Below are 22,871 nucleotides of genomic sequence, written 5' to 3'. Positions count from 1 at the left end.
CTTTTTAAACATCAGGAAACCAAGGCGTTAGAAAAATCACTGATCGAGGAGGTGGTCTGTAGACCTGTGTCAATCAAACAAGACTCTCGGTCCATTCTCTGAGAATCTTACAATATCACCAAGCATTTGTTGTTGTGGTAAACAAGGTATTTATGTATTTTGCAAAAGTTTATCTTTAAGCCTTGGAGGTAGCAAACCACAAACTTTAAACTCATTAGCAGACAATGTGTGTTGCATTGCCTGTTTGAGGACTGGATGGGTGTTTATACATATATACCCTAGAAAAAAATCTGATAACTTAGTTTTAATCCTGTACTTCAATTTAGCAGACAAGGTCACTCTAATTCCAACCTGTTAAAAAGATTAATAATAATAATAAAGATAGCTAACTTTAATTGTGAGGAATAGTTCTAAGTGGCTATTTACTAACCTTAAGTGAGACAAGTTTTATATTGGGTACGCTGCTAGAGCATTGCGTTTATTTGCCTTTCTATATTATCTTAGGAACTGTTGAGGATAACCTGCTTCATCGCCTTTTCCAGGTCATGGCACATGTAGAAAATGGTAACATTTGGAGGCACACTAGGGTAACGGGCAAGACTACTGTAGGCTGGAGGCTGCCGGCCACATCCTCCTGTCTTGCCAGCTGCCCTGAGGCCTTCGGAATCTCTATTTGTGTATACCTGGGACCAGTCCTAGCCTGACAGGTGGCTAGGAGACAGCCTCGAGGAGCTCTGGCCTAAAAGTATATGCAGGGCTGAGATTTGGGGAAATCGAGGAACTTGCTATAAAAATACTTATTTTCTTACCTCCAACATTGCAATGATTTATTTCTAAAGAAGGAAAGCTCCTGCCACAAATTGTAACTACAAAATAAAAATAGTATGTGTGCTAAAAATGTCTATTCAAATTCTGCTTAGGTAAACTAACAGCATTTTGAGAGAATAAAATGATTATAAAAGGTAAGGAATTACTATCATAGTCATTTTGAAGTTTTCATTCACATGCTTTTACACAAATTGTATTTTGTATTGTATATTGTATGTCATACAAATGGTCCCATTACAATGTCTATGATATGGAATAAAAACTTTCAAAAGAGCATGTGTCTAGTGGTCTGCATTCAACTAGGCTCAATGCAGAGAAAGGGATTTGGGAGTCTGAAAATAGATAACTCATCTGTAATGAGCTGGAATTCTAGCTAAGAGATATAATAACATATAATAATAAAATGTAATAACAATGTATAATAAGGGAAGCACAAAGCAAGTATATAGAGGTTCAAAGAAGAAAGCACTCATGCAATTGTGGGAGAAATAAGAATGAGTAAAGGAGGAGACAGCTTTTAATGGGTTGAGCTCCCAAGATGCTCCCATGTCAGCAGGTGAAGGTGGAGACAGGACCGGGACTAGATGGGAGCCCAGGTGAATAAGTGCAAGCAGCAGAGTAAGGACAGAATATGTGTTTCCATATCCAGGAACCAGGGATGGGATCCGTTATGTTCTGTATGTTTTATCTATAAATGAGTAGAGGGTGATGACCCTTGAAAGTTAATCAACTGATAGATGGGGATACTAGAATCCCAAGGATTCCAATATGCACTGAATTGGGCAAGTAATGAGGAGTCATAGCTTTTTTTTTTTTTTTTCTTTTTAAGCAAGTGAGTCCATGACTAAGGTCAAAAAGGGGAGAAGAATCAGATAAACTTGTGTGGAAGAGATTAGAAAAGGTGGATGCTGCAATAAAATGGTTAATGGACAAGGATGACCTGGACTAGAATTATTTAGTAATTTTAATTACCTACAGCATTTTATAATTTTATACATGAAATGATCCCCTGAGCACATCTTATTATCCCCAATTTACATATGAGGACACTGAGGCCCAAAGCCAAACTTTGACTCCACATCCCAGTCTCTTAATGTCTCACTGACCCTCCCCACTAGCAGGTGGTGTTCAGGGGAAGAAAAAAGCAGGGTCACTGAAGGAAGACTTGATGGCGGTGGTATCTGTCACTAGGAAAAGTAAGAAGTAGAAATTACTTCAGATGACAAGACGGATTTGTCGGTCAGACAGAAAAGCTCTTCTGGTGACACTGAGGATGACTGGCTAACCCAGCTGGAAAGCTCTCTCAGGTGTTTGCAGGAGATGAGACCTAATGATGCAGATTTGTGGGTGCTGCTCACAGGTGATAGTTGGAGAGAGAGAGAGGACTTTGCCAGGACTTCCCCATGGTGGGGAACTGAGGGGACGGGACAGAACAGTGATGAATAATGTAGGTAGAATTATTACCCAGCAATGGATTTGAAGTCAAGAATAAGAGAGAGAGAGGGAAGGCGAGGGGAGAAAGAGAGAGAGAGAGAACAACCAAGAACACCAGGGGCAGGATCTTAGGGTCATTCCTAAGTCAGGACATGCAAGGAGTGGGAAATAAGTGAGAATGAGGAATGTCAAGGACTACTACTACTACTACTACTAATATATATTATATCATAGTAATATAAAATAATAATAATAATAATAATAATAGTGTCTTGGTAAACTTTAAACCTAAAAAGCAGTTTTACTAATTGCATTAATGTTAATTGTATCAAGTGGTTCCTAACATACATTTATTTTTATTTTAAAACAATGTCAGATGAAACGAAGAAATAAAAAAGAGTAAAAAGTGCTGCTTAATTTTTCTGTTTCAATTTGAGAATGATCAGCATGTTGCCAAATATTTCTAAATTGGACCAGGTAGGGTAATATAAGATTACAATAAATTGCTTTTTAGGTTTATGCCGTGACAGAAGCTGTGAGAGTTTTCCCAAAGTCTTATCTGACAAGCAACCCGATAAGACAAATTATGACAATTATTAACTCCATAGTAACAGGTTTGAATAATGAACATGTAATACTATCTGGTATACACATTGATTATTTTAGACCCCAGTAGTTCTTCCTTAATTCTGCCTATAAAATTTAGCTGATTTGTTGCAGAACTGTGGACTGGAGTAGGTAATAAAACCCATGTTTTTCAGGAGGATCAGATGCTTTCTTAGATATTTATTAAGCAATAGGTGATCTCTCTTGCCTATGGGGTATCTTTAAGTTCTAATTTATTTCCCTACTTTTTAGAATGTATCTGAGGTGACCTGGCAAGAACAAATAGAACTCTGAGATGGAAGAAGTCAATACCTAGTGCCACCTGCTGTCAACAATGAACTCGGAGGTTGGTTTTAGGTGAGTGACTGGCGTGAACGCTTGGGTGCAACATTGTTTGCTATGTCCCAAAATCTCCAGTGAAAACATTTGCCTTAACCTCTAGAAACTGAACAAGTAAGAATATAATTCCTTACAGGATAAACACAGGACATCTGATAGACAAATAAAATCCTAACGGAGTCGGGGCTTTTTAAAAACACTATTAGTGATTACCCTTGTGGTTTGGAATGAAAAATGTATGTGATTTGTATATGAGTATTTCAATACAGAGTAGTATACTTTTTTTTCTCTTTAGAAATATAAGTTTTACACTCACATATTTGGGTTTCTTTTTTTTTGTTTTTGTTTTTGTTTTTTTTTTAAGATTTATTTATTTATTTATTTGACACAGAGAGATCACAGTAGACAGAGGCAGGCAGAGAGAGAGAGAGGGAAGCAGGCTCCCCGCTGAGCAGAGAGCCCGATGCGGGACTCGATCCCAGGACCCTGAGATCATGACCTGAGCTGAAGGCAGCGGCTTAACCCACTGAGCCACCCAGGCGCCCCCATATTTGGGTTTCTAATAAGGATTATGTTTAGCTTAAAAATACAGTGGTCCATACAATTTAGAAGGCTGACTTATTAACTTGTTAAACTTGTCTCTATCAAAGACAAATGTAGCGATGGTGATTAATTCACCACTCCTCCAACTGGGAACTGAGGAAAGAATAAGTCTGTGTGAGCTAGGACTTCATCCTGCTCTCTGACACTTGTCCCCCCCACTCCAAATATTATACACCTGGGTAAGTAGATAGTAGCAAAAAACCTTGGAGGTTAAGAGGCAGTGAAAATGTCCTCCTGATGAGGGAGAGAGTTGCTGGGGATGGGATGGCAGGACTACAGAAGGTCTGTGTCCTGGCAGCACATTACTTTATATCAAACGTGTTCCAGTGATACTCAAGTTGCTTCCTCTGCTCTCCATGGAAAAGGAACAACAGAGATTGAAGAACTGAAAATCTGAAAATGAGTAAATCACCCCATTTTGTCCACAACGACTAGTTAAAAGTCATATTTTTTTTAAGTGACGAGTATAAAGATATCTTATTTTGGCTGAAGAATGAGTTGGCTAGGGAGACTTGAAATGGATTGCCTGTATTAATTGATTACAGGAACAATCCCTCAATATTTATGAAGTGGTATAAACAAAATAAAATTCTGCAATCTTGTTCAGGAGATATCTCAATTTTGACCATTGATCCAATTTTGATCAATAGATCCAAGAACTGGAGCTCCAGGAATATCCACTCCTCCCCTGGGAACAGAGCAAGGAGGTTCCAGGAAGCCTACACTGTAGGCTTCCTGGATACGAATACTTATGAATTAAATATCACAATCATTGCTACGTTTCTGGTGTAAGTTGCTCAGCTACAGTGTAGCTGAGGCAGAGGTCAGTCTTCCACTCTTCTGTTGATTTTATCACCTAGCTTTTATTCGTTTGTTTATTTATTTATTTACTCACTTACTTATTTTTACTCTAGGCCAGTGCAACCCCAAGGGTAATCTGCAGTATCAGAAACATCACCTAAGGGTTTGTTAGAAATGTAAATTTGAAGGCCCATACTGGACCGACTGAATCAGAACCTATGGGGGTTTGGTTTAGGAAATCTGTATTTTAACAAACTCTGGGTGATTTTTAGATCTGCTAAAATTTGAAAGCACATATCTGGACAATGAGTACAAGAGCTCAAAATAAGCAAGCTTTGTGATTCTTCCTACCAAAGCTAAATAAAAGAAAATCACTCAGAAACCAAATGAAATCTTTCATGGTCTCCAAAGAAAGCATATCCCATCAGACAGCAACCTTATAGAGATAAGAAATACCAATCCCAGAACGGCATTTTCTCTTAAATTGGCAGCATTGGGAGTGGGAGGGGAGTTTATAGTCACCATATTACAGAGCACAAATTCAAATATGAATGCAGTACAATGTTCAAGACAAGTTTGGGATTACAAATATTACTGCTGACTGCCTTTGGTACGAATACTTATGAGTTAAATATCACAATCATTGCTACGTTTCTGGTGTAAGTTGCTATTACTGGGTACATTCATGATATGGCTCTCTGATTTCCCAAGTTTTTCTCAGCGCATTCATCCTCTAGGCTTTACTCACCATTTGTAGATAAAGTAACTGTAACTCCAAAAGGACATTTTATGTATAAATTAAATTTAACTTCTACCCATGAATGGTATGACCCAACTAGCATTACTCTTAATGTCTAAAGAATAATAGATCCAAGAACTGGAGCTCCAGGAATATCCAGCTCCTCCTCTGGGAACAGAGAAAGGAGGTTCCCAGGAAGCCTACAAGTTTACATAGGCTAATTTATCAGCAACATCTGCCTTCTGAAGGATATTAACCAGGGATATATTGGGGGGGGTGGGCACAGAGCCTAAAAATAGTATGTTTTCACATTGTAGCATCACAAAATCAGAGAAGCTATTACCTTCCTACTATTTTAACCCTCAAAGTCTGGGGATGTACAATGAGATGGAGATCAATGAAATCATTATTTGGTGAATTTGACCAATTTAGAAGTTAGGCAACTTAATTGCCTTCCCGTAGCTACTCTGTTCCTCAACTAACAGTATTTAAAATATACATCTATAATTTTTTCATCCCTCTAATTCTCTTTTCTTATGAAGACAAAAATAACATCATACTTTTGTAATGATGCTCTTCTTCATGACGTTTACTTTATCTATTTTCCAGTAAAAAAAAATCTTATTCTCTTTGGGAAAATATTTTTCATTTTCTACTTTTAGTAGACATCGTAACAGCTTTTGATTAAATCCAGATGATTAATCATTATTTTCATTAATTATCCAGACAAAGATGTGTGTATATTATACTTCTCCTTCCTGACAACACAGGATCTCTTGGCAAACTTGATTAATTTGTTTTGCATCCAAATTAAGTGAAGCATAGAAATAAATACTAGTAGTTTCCAGCAATCTGAAGAAAAATTAAGGATAAACAGTTTGAAAAATAATACTAGGAAAACAACACATTTTCTTAAAGGAAACATTTTTTGAGGTTTTGTCAGTGACAAAAATAGGAAAATACCTTAGTAACTGTTGAGAAAATTTCGAAGTTTTCTCAATTTATATTGTCAATATGTAAATTTGGAGCAATGTAAAGATGGAAATTAGGATTGCTTCTTATCATTTTGAATTCACATGGCCTAAAGAATTAATAAAACTAATTTTAGATCTTTTTTAAGCTGTAAAAAACCTTATTGACATGTCATTACTCTCAGAGTCCAGTATGCTAGACACGAAAATAATATATATTGACCACAGAGAAGCAATTGTGCAAGAGACTGGAATGCCAATATATAAATCAAATCCACTATGGAAAACTGAGTTATTTATAAATTCTGCCCTCCTGACAAAATAATGTGGGAATGAGAAGACTGCACACAGAAAAGATAAAGAATAAATAGAAAGGAAATCTTTCTTTATCTTGGTAAAAACACTCTATACAGAGGCAGAGGCATATTTGAAATTAATAGTCATGTATAAATTTTGATGGATAATGCTGATTCAAATAAAGGTATCAGTTTAGGATATTTTCACAACCTTGGTAATATAGTAACTCATTTTACCTCTGTATAAGCACTCATTTGTGAATTATTTAGCTGATTCAGGAATTCATTTTAATTAGAAAATGTTATTTATATACTTGGTGATTTCAGGAGATTTCAAATCATATTACTGAAGATGGTAAAATGAAAATGTTAAGGTTAATACCAAATACATATATATACAAAATATATCACCAATATATAATATCACATATATAAAAATATAAAAAATTATGGGCTTATATGACAATTTTTCACACTGCCTTAAATCATGAAAACCAGCAAACAAACCTAGGGTATAAGGTATAACGTCCTTTTAGTAAATAGAAATGTAAAATGTTTTCCAAACAGCAGGTGGCAATCTTTGTAAATTTGATTGCAGCAACACCATTTTAACTCTATATATGCAGATGAAAGACAGTTTTAAAAGACCAGTTATGAACCTTGGTATGCTCACACTAGTTTACGTAGCTTCAAATATTAAAAGGGTCTTATTTAGTTACGACTACTGCCCTAATAAAATTTCTTTCTGGTTATATACATGTTCTTGTTTAAATGATTCTTAATTCTTATGCACCTCGTGAGGAATTTCACAGTACTTATCTTGTGTAGGTCTCCTCAACAAAATCCTACTTGCTGGTTCCTTCATACATATCATTCTGAATGATGTGGCCTTAAGAATTAACAAAGCTAATTCTAGATCTTTTCTAAGCTCTAAAAAAATCCTACTGACATATTGTTACTCTTAGTCCAGTTTCTATTGATACTAGCGTTGGACTGTGAGAAGTCTTTAGAATTCAGACTATGGAGAAATACAAAGTTTTGACTCCGGGTTCTCTCTCAAAATGCCTTATTTTGTTGTTAGTGTTGTTTCGTTGTTGATGTAGTCATGTTTGGTAGAGCAGAAATTTATTGCTTTTTGAACCGAAAAGGAAACTCAACAGCTCTTCTCTCCATACCTTCTGGAACCAGAAACAGAGAGATAAGCTAGCTTGCCCACAAAGCATTAGTAGCAGCAAAAGGACTCTAATAGGGTCTTCGAATTCTTTAAGTTCCGCATTCCTTTATACCCAGCTGTGACCCTTAGAAATTTCATCCTATCATTTTTCTAGCATCTTTATAGGAACTTTGCCTATGATATCATTCTAAAATCCTAATTTTCATTTATTTGTTGAGTCTTCAGTGTGTCAATAATATTTTATGAAATGTATGCACAATTTGGAAGGATTCTTTGTCATAAATGATTTTTTAAAAATATATGATCAATAATCTGGGCCATTTTTGACTTTTCTTTTTTTTCTATGTTTATATGTAAGATCCTTTATTGTAACAGCATTTCCATTCTTTCGCTACTAATTAAGACCTCATGTTTTTATTTCAAAATGTGTTCCTTATAGTAGAAAATGGTACAAGGGCAAGGAAATGGGCATGTCCAAAGTCCTACATGGAGACAAATGAACAGCAGAATTTAAAAGGTTCTGAATTCCAACATCATCTCTTTATTTTCTTACTTAGCTATCTAGCACTTACGTCTTTCTATTTCTGCTATGAATTATAGAAGGCAACCGGTTTTGTGTTCTCAGTAAACAAATATTTCATGAACGTAGTGAAAAAAATAGTACCCCAAACCAATTTAAATCCTATCTAGCCATGTTACTGTTCAATGTGGCTTCTTTCGTATTATTATATTTTTCAATGGGATTTTGCAGCAAATAACTTAAAAACCCATGGAAGAAATAGTCTATGACACATAAACAGAGGAAACCCCATACATTATGGAGAAAGTACATTGCCCCTTATCGTTAGTGGTCCTCCAATGCATGAAGTACTGCCCTGAGTGATGAGAATGTTCAACCTTTTTTTCCCGGTAACAAAATGCCTCCCTTGAGGTGGTCTCAGCGCGTTCTTACCAGGACACCGCTGCTCACTGCACCGTCGCACTTCCTCTCCTGCTCCTTCACACTGCTGCCCTGTTACTGCTGCGCCCTGACAAGTCCTCATTCGCCTTTCCCAGCCGCCATCACAGGATTTGGAACATCCGCTCCAATGACCCCACGGATTCCACTGACCATTGGCTGAAAGAAATGTGTCACGGTCAATGGCAGTAGCCTACTGCAACTGTTTAAAGAATTTTAAAATCTGAGGACCGTTACGGTTTGCTCAACTTTTACTCATCTACCACTATGAATAAACCCTGTTCAAACATTCAACTTGCTAGTCAAAGATAGAGCACTGTGATTAACTCAAGTTTATACAAGTTTGTCAGAATCTTCCAATAGACACTGAAACTTACTTGTAAAAAGTACCAGTTCAGTGATAAGCCTTATCACCTTCATCTATTTTTAATCTAAGCATCTCCAGAATTTTGTTGCTTTATTAGTGTAACATATAGTAGAATGAACTCTGGTACCACTGGCTTCATTTACCAGAAATGCATAATTATCTAATTATTCCAGGACTGTCTGGCATGGTTCTATCACATTTTATAAATAGCAGGCATTCTTTAAATGGATAATCGGGCCTCACCTGTACACTCGGGGTTATAGCACTCTCGGCTTTCGGCCCACGGCCCTCGGCATTCCGAGCCCCCGTGAGCCGCTGCAGTACACTGCCGGCTTCTCTGCTGGGTCCCATTCGAGCACGTGACTGAGCACTGACTCCATGAACTCCACTCTTGCCACTGTCCGTCAACTGCCAAAGCAGAAAGAGAGACCGTGTAAGGAGATGCTCCAATAGAGAAGACGGTACAGAAACTACAGAGTAAAATCAACCCCAGAGGTGAATTCCAACCGAGAGACACTAAGTGAATACAATGGAAAGTCATAGGCATTCATTTTTTTATTATCCCCCCAAACTACTATTACCTTATTTTCTCACTTCTACTTCCTTTTATGTATCCAGTATCTCTCTCTCTCTCTTTTTTAAAGATTTTGTTTATTTATTTGAGAGAGAGAGAGAGCTTGAGAGGAGAGAGGTCAGCAGGAGAAGCAGACTCCCTGCTGAGCAGCGAGCCTGATGTGGGACACGATCCTGGGACTCCAGGATCATGACCTGAGCCAAAGGCAGTTGTTTAACCAACTGAGCCACCTGGGTGCCCACCAGTCTTTTGAGCCACTTACTGCTTCAAAATATTTACTGATTACTCAACAATGCAAGACCTTGGGCTAGGAGAGGAGTACACAGAGCAGTGAACGCAATAAATACTGATCAAGAACTTAATAGAGCTCATGTTTTAAAGAAGGAACCTCTCGATGAATTAAGCAATTAATTAAATGTTAAATAAATTATATAACATTACTTCAAAGGATAATTTCAAGACAGTAAGAGATTAGATGGCCTGGGGAGTCTTCCATGACAAACTGAAGTTTCAGATCAGCCTTGCAGAATATTGAGGAATAATGTAATAGATGTTATGAGAAATATAGAATTTAAAAGAGTATGAATTCCACCCTCAAAAATCTTGTAATTTAGGAGAAGAATTATGTTATGCACACAAATAAGTAAATAAAAGGTTAAAAGCAGCAACAACATGGCACAGGAAAGCTTTCAGAGGGTGGATCACAATGACTTAGAGTGATTATGCTAGATTAATATGGTGAGATTTGGACAATTTACAAAGGGGACAGCATGCACAAAGGCATAATTCCACAGGCCACAAAATGCAAGTACACAAAGGAATTGTGCAAAAATATTTACTCAATTTAGAAAGCATAAACTAGAATATAAGTGTTATAAATGCACTCATATATGACTGTCAGCTCTTTCCTATATCATTCCATGGTTCTTAGTTTCCTTACAGTGAAAGAGAATTCACTATAAATCCAAAGTTCCGACAGAAGATAATAAGATAATACTGCTGTGAAAACCTATCCACCCATCCAAACAAACGAAAAAGCTTGGCAGAATATATGTAAGTGCTGTCAACCTCATTTCAGGCCTTGCAGGTAGCTATTAAAAAAGAAGATTGTTTAATAGGTATCTAGCTGTACTTAATAAACCTTTTGTGAGATTAAAAATCACAAAATGCCAATTTAATCATCCCATTGATGTAATTATAGCATTTTACTTTATAAAAGTACGTGATAGACTCTTACTGGCCATGTATTCCATTCACCAGACAAACAAGAAAAGGCTAGCAAATCGATGGAATGTTATAAATTGTCCATTTCTTCTCCAGCTTGGCTTTGGAGATGAGTGCATTTTTCACTTCAGAACTTTGCCTTTCAAAGATAATACTCATTGAGCTTGCATCATGAAACCTTACTATCCTAGGCATTATTAGAAGAGTTTAAAAAATAGGATTCATACATGCACCTTACCATCTATTGGCAAAAGAATGTACAGGTATTCAAATTTTTGAAAACATTCAGAAAGCAGCGCATAAATAAAGATGAATTAGGGGATCTCAACCTGATTCAATGCTAAGTGACTAGAATAAAGGAATATGTGATGTCCTTGAGAATTCTGGTTTGAGGTAAACTTGTAGTTTTTACAAATTTTTCTTTTTAATTTTTTAAAAATTTTATTGATTTATTTGACAGAGAGAGACACAGCGAGAGAGGGAATGCAAGCAGGGGGAGAGGGAGAGGGAGAAACAGGCTTCCCTCTTAGCAGGGAGCCTGATATGGGGCTCTATCCCAGGACCCTGGGATCATGACCTGAGCCGAAGGCAGATGCTTAATGACGGAGCCACCCAGGAGCCCCTCTTTTTAATTTTTTTAAATGAATGTAACAGTTACAGACTCACTGGCAAAGAAGACAGGGTAAGTCTTTCCAGCTAAGATATAGAGTCAGGTATGAGTAAGTCAAATGTGGAAATCAGAGAGAAGATAATTTGGCAGGGTGTTGTATTATTGGTGAGGAATAAGAAAAGATCTTGCTGAAAAGAGATTAGGAAAAATGAGAAGGGTTGTAAAGTGTTTTGCTCAGTAGGCTTTTCCTGAAAGAAGACTTTGCATCACCATTAGATAAATAAATAAATAAATAAATATTTTAAATTCATACATTTGTAGCATTAGTTGTTCAGTCCTTTCTGCCAATGTATACATTTTATGTTTTGATTAAAGTTCAAGATTAAGTTAACGTTAGACATTTGAGCGACCTTTTGAGGTCCCTTTTATGATCATCATTACCATAAACATCAACAAAACATGTATATTGGGTACATATGGTTTTGCTTATAAAGTTAGTTACAGAAAAGATACGGCAATGAAATTGAAGACATATCAAATGGATGTTTCTGGTGTTCTATTTTACACTCAGAACTAGAAGTTCCTTTTATTAAACATTAACTGCACCATTATGAAAAACTTGATTTGACAAAGTAACTGAGGAAAAAGAGAAAAACTCAATATTCCCTCAGAGTGATAAGTCAAAGTTACTGGGAAAATGAAAAATTGAGAAGTTAGAAACAGAGATATTTCAATTTAATTTAAAGCATTAGACAACAGACATATATACATGAAAGTATGTCTTTTAGTGCCAAATGTGGGGCATTGTTTTATTTTTTTTTCCAGTTTAATATCCTTGAATTAAAAAAAAAATCAGTAATTGTGTTATTTTTAGGGAAATCAGCCCAAAGACCTTTCAGGAAATGGTAGTGTTATTTTACTGAATTGGGAAAAAGTGGAGGATTTTTGAGAAGTGGAAATTTAGAGTTCTGTCTTAGACATTTAAGCATTTCCAAGAAGGACATACACATTATATTTCAGGCATAAGTGTTGAGATGTTTAAAAATAAAAACCATTCATCATATGATCTATTTAATATCTTTTTTATGACCATTTATCTAAGTACTACAAGAAATGAAGGGACTGGTTTTTTGTTTGTTTTTATCTGATGCTTATCTTAATCCTTCAGCCCTTGTATTCAGGTTTGCTTTCCACTTGGTTGATTATGGAGACAACAGAGAAAATCAACCCTTCTCCTTACCACCCACCCACCCCTGTGTACCACAGACTTCCAGCATTTGTCAGAGATATACCCCAGAATCACTGCAAACCCCCAAATCTGAAAATACTTCAAAGCCTTCTGTCTAAATCTGTGTTCCTATTGAAAGATGACTAACATCTTGTCATTTGGTCAGAAAAGTGTTACCAATAATGTGGGAAAACGGAAACACTCCAGACCTCTTCTTGGAGTCTTCTAATGCAGTCCTAGGTAAAGATTTACAAAGATGCTACCCCGTGACCCTACTAGAGTCTGGGAAAACTGTGGTGATAAAGACCAGCCGAGCTCTGTTGTCAAGGAACATATACTCTGAGAGAGTGGTGGGGACAGATGATAAACAAATAAATAAATGAATGAGCAAGAGTTTCAGCCAGAAGTTTTATAAGGGCGACGAGATGAAAGAGAGCAGTGTGAAAGGGTATGCTCAGCCACGCCTCTCAGAAAAAAAAACATACTAGATCAGAGTCCTGAGTCACCAACAGAGCCAGAAATGTGAAGATCGGTGAAAATCCCTACACAAGAGCCAAGTCCTGAGGTCAAGAAAGTTTTGTGTATTCCAGAAAAGAGGAAAGGCTGGGGCTTGTGGGGATCACCAAAAGGGGGGAGGGACAGGAAATGGGCTCAATAGTGTGCAGAAGCCAATTCCATAGGGCCCTGTAGTCTGTGTGACCAAGTAAGATCAGAAGCCATGAGAGGATTTCAAGTAGGGAAGCGATGAGACAGAATTTATACTTTAACACTTAAGTTTGCAGTTGTGATTAGAATGTATTGTACAGGGGCAAGAATCAGTATTGTAAGATGTTAGGGGACTATATGGTATTCTAGACAGAGGTGATAGTGGCTTAGATTATGGTATCATCAGTCGAGATAGAAGTGTATGAATTTGTGATATTTTCTAGAAGTAAAGCTGATAGGTTGGTAGTGGGATATAGAAAACCAGAGAATCAAGGTTGACTTGTAGATTTTTGGCTTATGAGAAGGGTAAATGGTGGACCCTTTTACTGAACTGGGTTGGACTAGGATTCGAACAGGCCAGGGGGTATATAGCCCTGAAATCAAAATGCCTATTTTGGACACATCGAATTTGTGATGCCATTATAATCATGATGCAGGAAGTCCTACATTAAATTAACTTTACTTGAAATTATGCCTCCCAAATGTATTGAAATGTACTCATCCCTCCTTTCTTTTCCCCCCTTTTTGGAGCACTGTTTAGTAAATACTGCATTAAAGTACATAATTTCTTCTATAATATGCAGCTAGGTTAAGATTTAACACCTTCTTAGACTTTTTCAACTTCTCTTCATTTCTATCATAAACATTTGCGGTTGATTTTTTTAATAGTCTCATTTTTTCAATTTAGAAACTGCAAATGCCTATTACTTTATGAACCATCCTACAAAGGTGACTAAGAATAGAGAATAATAAGGCTGTGTTTTGAAGCCAGGAGAATGCTGAGAGATCAGCCTGTCTTCCCATAGTGCAGTGTGCTTCCTTATACCACAATGTCACCCTGGGGACAGTTAAAGTTTCGCTTCAGCAATGTGACACATTACTAGATTTTCTGGACCCAGAATAATTAAAATTGCAAAGGTTAAATTGCTAGATTCCCAGGGTTTACTTTATCTAACTTCCTCCTGCCATACATATAGAGTTACAATTGTGTTTACCTGTCTGCCATGTACAGAGGCCAAATTAAATTCTGATACATTTTAATGAAAATATCATGTTTCAGTCAATTTCCACATCTTTACCAATAACTGGTGACAATATAGAATCGGTTGGAGAACAAAAACCACAAGATAAAGCCATGAATATTTTGGATAATAAAGCTATCATTTTGGCAACTCTTTTGGGTTGATTATTGTTAATTGATGACGCTAACAATAGGGAGGAGTTTGGGGAGAAGAATTCTGTCCTGTGGTATGAAGTTATCTGATTTAGTGATGGCAAATTTGGAAAGCTCAGATTCTTTTTTGAGCTGGGAGTTACTCAGGGAACCGGAAAGACCTCTTGATGGTATAACACTGAAAAATCAAAAGCCAACCTCTTGCTTTGGGCATATGCTGGAGAGCATAAACCTGGTTCCCATTTGCCATTTTAAAATAAATCATAAAAGGGGAAAAATCAAAATGAAATATCATTTAAAAATTAGAATTAAAACAGAAGCAAGTTATTAAGGTAAGGTTAAGAAGAATAAAAAAACAGAACAGTTGGGAAGTTAAGACAAAGTTTGCATGAAAAAAAGTTTAATAAAAGAAAGCAAGCCAAAATTAATAAAGATACAGTTTTTTAAAAATTCATAACCACTGGAAGATCACCAGAAGAATGGTAAAAATATGAAATGACACAAAGTGAATACAATTGCCACACAATAAGCCAGAAGGTTAAGAAGACAAATTGCAAATTAATTAAAGAACAGGTTAATGAGGTAACATTTGAGTTTCAAATTATAACATTCTCATGCAGAGACAACCAGAGACTATTGAACCAAGGTCAGGCAAATGTTTAGCATCTTCCTGCTTACTAGCCTCATTGAAAGGGTTCCCAGCAGAGGGACTGTGGGCACATCACCCTCTCATACTTGCTGAGGAATCAAACTTTAGGTCCACAGGAGACTGAAGCCTTTTGCTCTAGGTAAAAGAGATATTTGGGTCCAGCTGTGTTCCTGAGGACCTATCCTTGGGTGATGTTTTCATTCTTCTTAGGTTTTGTAAGAGACTATGAATATACCTGAAAAATACAACCTGACAGGATCTCTCTATTAGGTTCTGAATTCACAGGGATTCATTTCTCAAATGCAGGACTACCAGTGAGACACAGCTCAGCCCTACAGACTGGCATGAGCCCTTATATTGTGTGCTTCTCCCTAGTTCAAACTAGGCAGAAGTAATTTGTATGGGCCAAGGTCAGGCCACCCCCAAATGTGCCACTTTGACATGTCGATTATTTATTTATTTATCTATTTATTTATTTATTTATGATTTTATTTATTTATTTGACAGAGAAAGACACAGCGAGAGCAGGAACACAAGCAGGGGGAGTGGGAGAGGGAAAGCAGGCTTCCCGCGCCAGGCAGGGAGCCTGATGTGGGGCTCGATCCCAGGACCCTGGGATCATGACCTGAGTCGAAGGCAGAGGCTTAGCCATATGAGCCACCCAGGCACCCCATGTCGATTATTTTAAATAAAAGTTACTTAAGAAACAACCAAGGCAAGAAGAATATTATGTCCCTGTCCCTTGTCTCCAGAAAGCAAGCAGCAGATCTCCCAGGTGAAAGGTACCCTCCCAGTATTAGGTGGTAAAGAGACATCCTTATCACCGGAGATAGGAAATTTAGAGTCTGAAAGGTTCTATAAAATAACTGTTGTGGGGCGCCTGGGTGGCTCAGTGGGTTAAGCCTCTGCTTTCAGCTCAGGTCATGATCTCAGAGTCCTGGGATCGAGCCCCGCATCGGGCTCTCTGCTCAGCGGGGAGCCTGCTTCCCCCTCTCTCTGCCTGCCTCTCTGCCTACTTGTGACTTCTCTCTCTGTGTCAAATAAATAAATAAAACCTTAAAAAACAAACAAACAAACAAAAAAACCCTCTTGTTACTGGCCCAAATTCTGTTCAGAATTCCTTATTAATTGAAGCTTCCCAAATTAAGTTTTCTTTGTTGTGTCACTTCCTCACAGATTTATTGTTTTTGTCTAAAAAGTACAAAAACTGCCTGCCTTGGTCATTTCTTTTGGTCTCAATTTCATTATTGGGCCTCTGCATACACATAATAAAACTTCGAGCTTTTGATTCTTAAACGAGCTGGACATCTTTGAAGGGTAGAAGGGAAAATGAAATCCTCCTCTACAAATGTCTTTGAGTCTATGATTAAGGCTGTCTGTAAGAAACAGAGCTCAAAAACTATCATCATATCCTGAATTTATTTTACCTATTTCTTCCAAATCCTTTACTTTTATTTTTTTTAAAGATGTTATTTATTTATTTGTCAGAGAGAGAGAGAGAGCGAGAGCGCACACACAAGCAAGGGGAAGTGGCAGGCGGAGAGAGAAGCAGGCTCCTTGCTGAGCAGAGACTCTATTCCAGGATCCTGTGATCACCGTGACCTGAGCTGAAGGAAGATGCTTAACCAGCGGACTCACCCAGGTGTCCCAGCCAAATACTTTACTTTTAAAGTAATACTATCATAAAAATCCTGATAAACATCCTCCACTTTATGTTGTTTTTTACTTTTCAGGATTCCTTCACCTTATTTTAATCACGTAACACTCTCCTGAGATAGCAGGGAAATGGATGCTGGCTCCATTTTACAAATGAGAAAACTGAGGCACAGAGAAGATGAATATGTTGCTTAAGTAAATATTGATAATTAAAGATTAGGACTGAACATTAATCTGTGTCTTCTGGATTCCAGACTGCTGTATTTGCCACTGAATCATTAAATTAAACTCATTTATATTTATTTCAGCTTATAAATGAAAACTAATTTGTCAATAATTCTTTCATTTCTTTTAGTCTTCAGTCTGTCACTCAATTACTACTTACCCCTATACGCTATATTATTTGTACTTTACTACACAGATTATATCAGAATAAGAACTGTCAAAGCTGAAACAAAGAGGACTGAACTTGAATCATTGGTTCCTTCCGTCTTTCAGCTAGCAGGAAAAAAAACAAAAAACAAAAACAACTTTATATATTTTATATATATATATATATAGAGGGTATATATGTAATATATACTTTATATATATATATTACTCTGAAGTAACATACTACAAAGAAAATCACTATAAACCTTGAGGCTTTGAAGTAAGAATAAACATTTTATTTCCCTAAAGAACTTAATTTTCAAAAATGCAGTGTCAATTTTATTTTGGGCATATGCATCTATATAATTTTAAGAAAGGGCCAACCTAGAAAATGTAAACATTCCATTATGTGTAACACTTTTCTTTCTCCATGTGAATATTAAAAAAAATCAAGAACATTAAAAACAGAAGCCAGTAAAGTGATTAAATCACCCCAGACAGGGAATCACCATCAAGGTGACATCCAGGAACTGGTCTGACACAGCTAAATTCGGTGCTGTTAGCAGCTTGCTTGGTGATCACAGCAAGGCTATGTTATCTCCTGTTGGATCTAAGACCATCACAGAGTACATTAACAACAGACAAGGTCACTTTGAAACTGTGATAAAGTGAGATAAAATGAAACACGGTCACAGGACAACCCACAAAGTTCCAAACATTCTCTTCTCTCAGCTAGTAAGAGTGACTGTCACTTGTTCACCAATTAGAGCAAGTTTCCCTCCTCCTGGATAATTCATTAAAATACCCAATCATAGATTTCTCCCCCCATCCAGACATTTAAATCCAGAGCAAAGCCCCACTTCCTAAAACCCTCCTTGAAGTCACCCAAAAGAAGTCTAAACCCTTAATAAGTCTTTCTAACACCCTCTTACCAAGATGTCCCAGAGTTCCTTGTGTTAATTTTCCCTCAATGCCAAGAGTAAGGAATATAACTTGTTCAACTATAAGTGTCATCCCAATGGACTTTGACTTTAGGATGCTGACATAATAATAATAATAATAATAATAATAATAATAATAATACTGATACTTATACACCATTTGCTGTTTACCAGGTTATCTCCCTTAGAGCATCTCACACGGTCCTCCCACAGTCCTGTGAAGTGGGTGTGCTATTGTCCCCATTTATAGAGGGGGAACACAAGTATTGAATGGTGATACCTAAATTTAAATAAGTGTTCTCTTGTGGAAGGCCAGCTTCCACTATACCACATCAATCTATTATTAAATATACCCAGAAAATGTCCTGTAATTTTTTGGAGCAGAGGAGAACTAAAAATTTAGACATGTCCATCAAGAAAATCCATTCAACAGTAATGTATTGGATACTGTTAGTACAAAGTTGCACAGAGAGATCAAAAGGCAATGAAAGAGAATTTCCTCATATATACTAATTAATACCATGATGAATTTGATGTTTGATTAGAGATTGCAATGAAAATTTAGAGAAAAGAGAAAACATGGACTGTTACAAATTCTAAGTTTTGTGGAATAAGAAAGACCACAAGGACCACTGGACATACACATACATACACATACCCTTCCATAATAGCACATTTAATTATTGGTATAGATGAGAAAGGAGGAAAATGGGGTAACATGTTTATAGTTAGGGAATGAATCATAGTGGATCCCTCTTGTTGCTCTATATCTCTCGCCAATCTCCCTCCATCAACACTGGTCCCTGTTCTTAGATATGATACACATTAGGGACTGATAACTCATACTAGGAAATACCACATTTCCTAGCAAACACCCTTTCTTTTCTTTCCTCTCTCCTTATATGGATCCCAGGCAGATAGCTTTCCCTTACCTCAAAAGAAGTGGGAGAAAGTTGGACATTGACTAAGGAAAGCACCTGATGAAAGTAGGATGCCATCTACTTTGTTGATGTCAAAATTTGCATAAATAAAACATATTTCATTATTTTTTTAACAACCCTATGTAGCATCCACTTCATTAGGGTGGTTATATATATATTTCTTAAAAGTATGATGCTAGATGCTGCTTTGCTGTTCCAACGTGATCCCACCCTGAAATATCACTGCCCATCACCACAAGGCACATGGTCAGAGCTTGTAAAGTTGGTGAGTTGAGACCCTATTTGTTGTTTCTATTGTTTCTTCTGTTCTCCTCTGGTCTCCACTTGACAACTGGCCTAGCCAAGGGGAACCAAGGGTATAGGTCTTGGCATGTTTTCTTCATTACCGACATACTGCCTATCACAGCTTTACACCTTAAAAAGATGTCTCTGGGATCTCAGGTTGGATGGCTAAAAGAAATGTAGGCTAAAATCACTGAATTCTCAAATTATCCCCACTCACTGAAGTGGAGTATTTATATGTGTTTATCAGAACTGCATTCAACTTTTCACATGCTTATGTCTGAATCCTCCAAAGAGATTACAAATTTCTTGAGATCTGGACCTATATATTCTTCTCAGTAGTATCTTACAACTTGTCGACACATGATGATGCTTTTATATACAGTGAAGGCACCTGAATCTAGCTATAAGACAGTTATTTTTAAAGAGAATTCCAAATGATTGCACCAAATAAATCTTACATATTTCAAAAGCATAATGTCAAAATGTTTGGTAAAGTATAAAAACTTTTTTTTTTTTTTTTAAATCATAGCCATTAGAATTCCCTTTGGAATAGTAAGGAAATTGGGATACAACATGGTAAGAGTTTTATATCTTTTATGATCCAACTAAATTCAAGAATGGAAATAATAGTAAAAAAAAAGTAAATTTATTAAGTACCTGATATATATCCAGAATGACTGCCTATGAGAGAATATGAGCTAGACCAGTTTTACAAATAATAAAAACATAAAATTCCAAAATTAAAGAAAGACCTACACAAAAGAAAGACCTAATTTTAATGGTCTGAGTGATTTCAATGACAGTGTAATAATTTAAAACACAACTAGCTTGAAAACATGTGGTTACTACTTCAGTGATAAAACAATTATATCAACTTAGAAAAATGAGTTTTCTTATCTGAATTCTAACAACTCAGCATCCTTATCTCTTGACCCCCAAGCATTTTACTTCTAGAAAGTTCATGGAAAATAGACTACGTGAAACATGGTTGATAACATTTTAACTGATCAGTGCCATTTTTATCTTTATACCAATGGGGATTTACCAAGGTGAAAGAAATAATAAAAACTAATATATTAAAAGAGATTCTATAGTTAGCTATTATTTTTCATTTCCCCACATTTTCTATTTTTTCACATTCCATGGACAAATAAGAATGAACTATATTTGACTCTGTAAATGTTACAGCTCAGCATTTAAAAAAACTCTAAAATTTGTATAAGCTTGCCCAAATCTTTGGAGAAAGGGCAGGGCATTAATATATATATATATATATATATATATATATATATATATGTGTGTGTGTGTGTGTGTGTGTGTGTGTGTGTCTATGTGCTTATCTGTGTACTTATAGAGAGACAGAAATAACAGAACATAACTGACTTCATAAATAGATTTTCTGGGAGTGATTTGCAAATAAGGGATCATAATTTTGACTCCCAACTATTCATAATTACATGAATATTGAATTGTACAAGTTATAGTCATAATTCATAGAATTCATAAAATTGTAGGAGTAAATATAACTACCACATCTTTAAATGTATATTTCTGATATAGGAACCTAGTAGTCTTTCTCCAAAGTAAAAGGGAACAACAAGATGACCGTTGGTTATCTACATTTTGGAGGACTTTCAGTCTCAAGATGTTTTAGATACTTAAAATTTCCAGAGAAACTGAATCATTGCTTCATGTCATAGGATATTACTTTGGGGAATTGAGAGTACAAATGGGACTGAATGTAAGCTGGATAATATGTTTGGAGAATATTACCATGATCTCAGCTATGTTGCTTGCATGCAGAATGGGATAATGAAAAAGTCTCCCAAGGAGTAGATCAATGGTTATTTATATTGGTCTTTGCCATTCTAGCCTTTCCCATTTCCCACTCATGTCTATCTCTTCCTCTAAAATATGACTTGGCTAGTTCCCAGGAGATTCTGTCATTTCTATGTGTTTTTCCTCACATAAGTTGGAAGCCTCTTGAATTGAAGATCAGTCTTTTTAAGTTTTAGGTATTTATTTTATGTTCGAATGTTTCAACAACCTAAACAACATTATAAAGACTTCTCTCTGTAATAATGGGTGAAGTTATCGAGTTCAGGTAAAACAGCATTGAAACATTTAAAAGGAAACTAAAATTTAGGATTCCAAATATACTCTATGAACAGACTATGTAGTCTTCATAATACATGAAGTTACATGTCATTTCTGAGCTAACCATCTTATGAATCTAACAGTGAATCTATAAGGTCTGTTTTCCTAACAAATATCTGTCATTTCCATACATGATCTGTGGTGAATCCCCACTCCTTAACTGAATGCATGTGAGACGACTCACAATGAGAAGGACTGCCTCTAAATCAGTCTCTCTAGTTATAGTTTCAAGGCAATAGCCAATCTTATGTCTTTGGGGCTCCTTATAATTTTTCTAGGAGGGAAAACTGAGTATGGACAAAACCTTAGTGGAAAGACTTAATATAAATTATAGAAACTGAAGAAAGGTGAGCTTTGGCACTCAGTCAAGGAAATATTATAAACCACTGCATATGATAAGATCAAGTAAGTGCCCAGGTTTAAGCAAGAAATAGTAACCAAAGGACACATTTTCCATTGTGACTGAATAAAGGTTGTGTTCATGATATTTCCTACATATACCAGGGGCCACATACAAAGGACACAAATACAAAGTTCACCAAATGCAGAATATGCTCACCTGGGCACAGAGCAATATTACAAGGCTTATGATGTGTTTCAGGCCCTTCACACGGCCTTCCTCCATACTGAGGAGGTGTGCACGACCTTGTTCTTGTTCTTTGGCCTCGACCACATGTAAATGAACATAAACTCCATGGTGACCACTCCTCCCAAACTCCATGTACTGTAATAAAGCAAAGAAGCTTCAACAACAAAAGCAGAGAGGTAAAGTCAAAGATTTTTTTTCTTCATTATAAAGAAAAAAAATCATCAAATAGACAATATGAAGATATTTTAAAAGCTCAGTTAACATTCCTATTTGCCAAAAGAATACAATGGTTAATTTGAAAATTCATTAACATAAGGCAATATGACATGTGCATTTTTTCTGTATTTGAACAGTTATTTGTCATAAACTTTAAATGTGTTCTTTTTTAATAGAAACACAGCTCTCTCCCTCATAGTAAAATTGCCACGAGTTATTTTTTAAATACAAGTAATATAAACTTATAAGGTAGTATAGAAAACTAAATTTCTTATAACAGATATGATCTTCTAGAGTTAAGTTTGCATTTAAATATATAAGGATCAACCTAATTCTTAAAATTTTAGGACTAACGACTTCGATGCTGTCAAAAAATTTAAAAAAAAATCTGAAGGTTAATGGTGTGTATTTTAAATAGCTTATAAGCTTCACAT

At 36.2% G+C, this 22,871-nt stretch overlaps 1 protein-coding gene across 1 annotated transcript in view; it reads right to left on the bottom strand.

Annotated features, from left to right (window-relative positions):
• The window catches only part of ADGRB3 (adhesion G protein-coupled receptor B3), a gene marked incomplete at both ends in the record, with an annotated part of 726,387 nt that overhangs the window by 405,823 nt on the left and 297,693 nt on the right, over window positions 1-22,871 (bottom strand). Inside the window, 3 exons of the mRNA XM_080805127.1 lie at window positions 8,744-8,908; window positions 9,360-9,524; window positions 22,192-22,356. Coding sequence (XP_080661253.1) covers window positions 8,744-8,908; window positions 9,360-9,524; window positions 22,192-22,356 — 495 coding nt within the window. The remainder of the gene's footprint in view (window positions 1-8,743; window positions 8,909-9,359; window positions 9,525-22,191; window positions 22,357-22,871) is intronic.

This window comes from Martes martes, assembly GCF_963455335.1.
Source record: "Martes martes genome assembly, chromosome: 6".
In the NCBI taxonomy this organism is placed as follows: Eukaryota; Metazoa; Chordata; class Mammalia; order Carnivora; family Mustelidae; genus Martes; species Martes martes.
The sequence above is the reverse complement of the archived record's forward strand: the minus strand, read 5'-3'. Positions and strand labels throughout refer to the sequence as shown.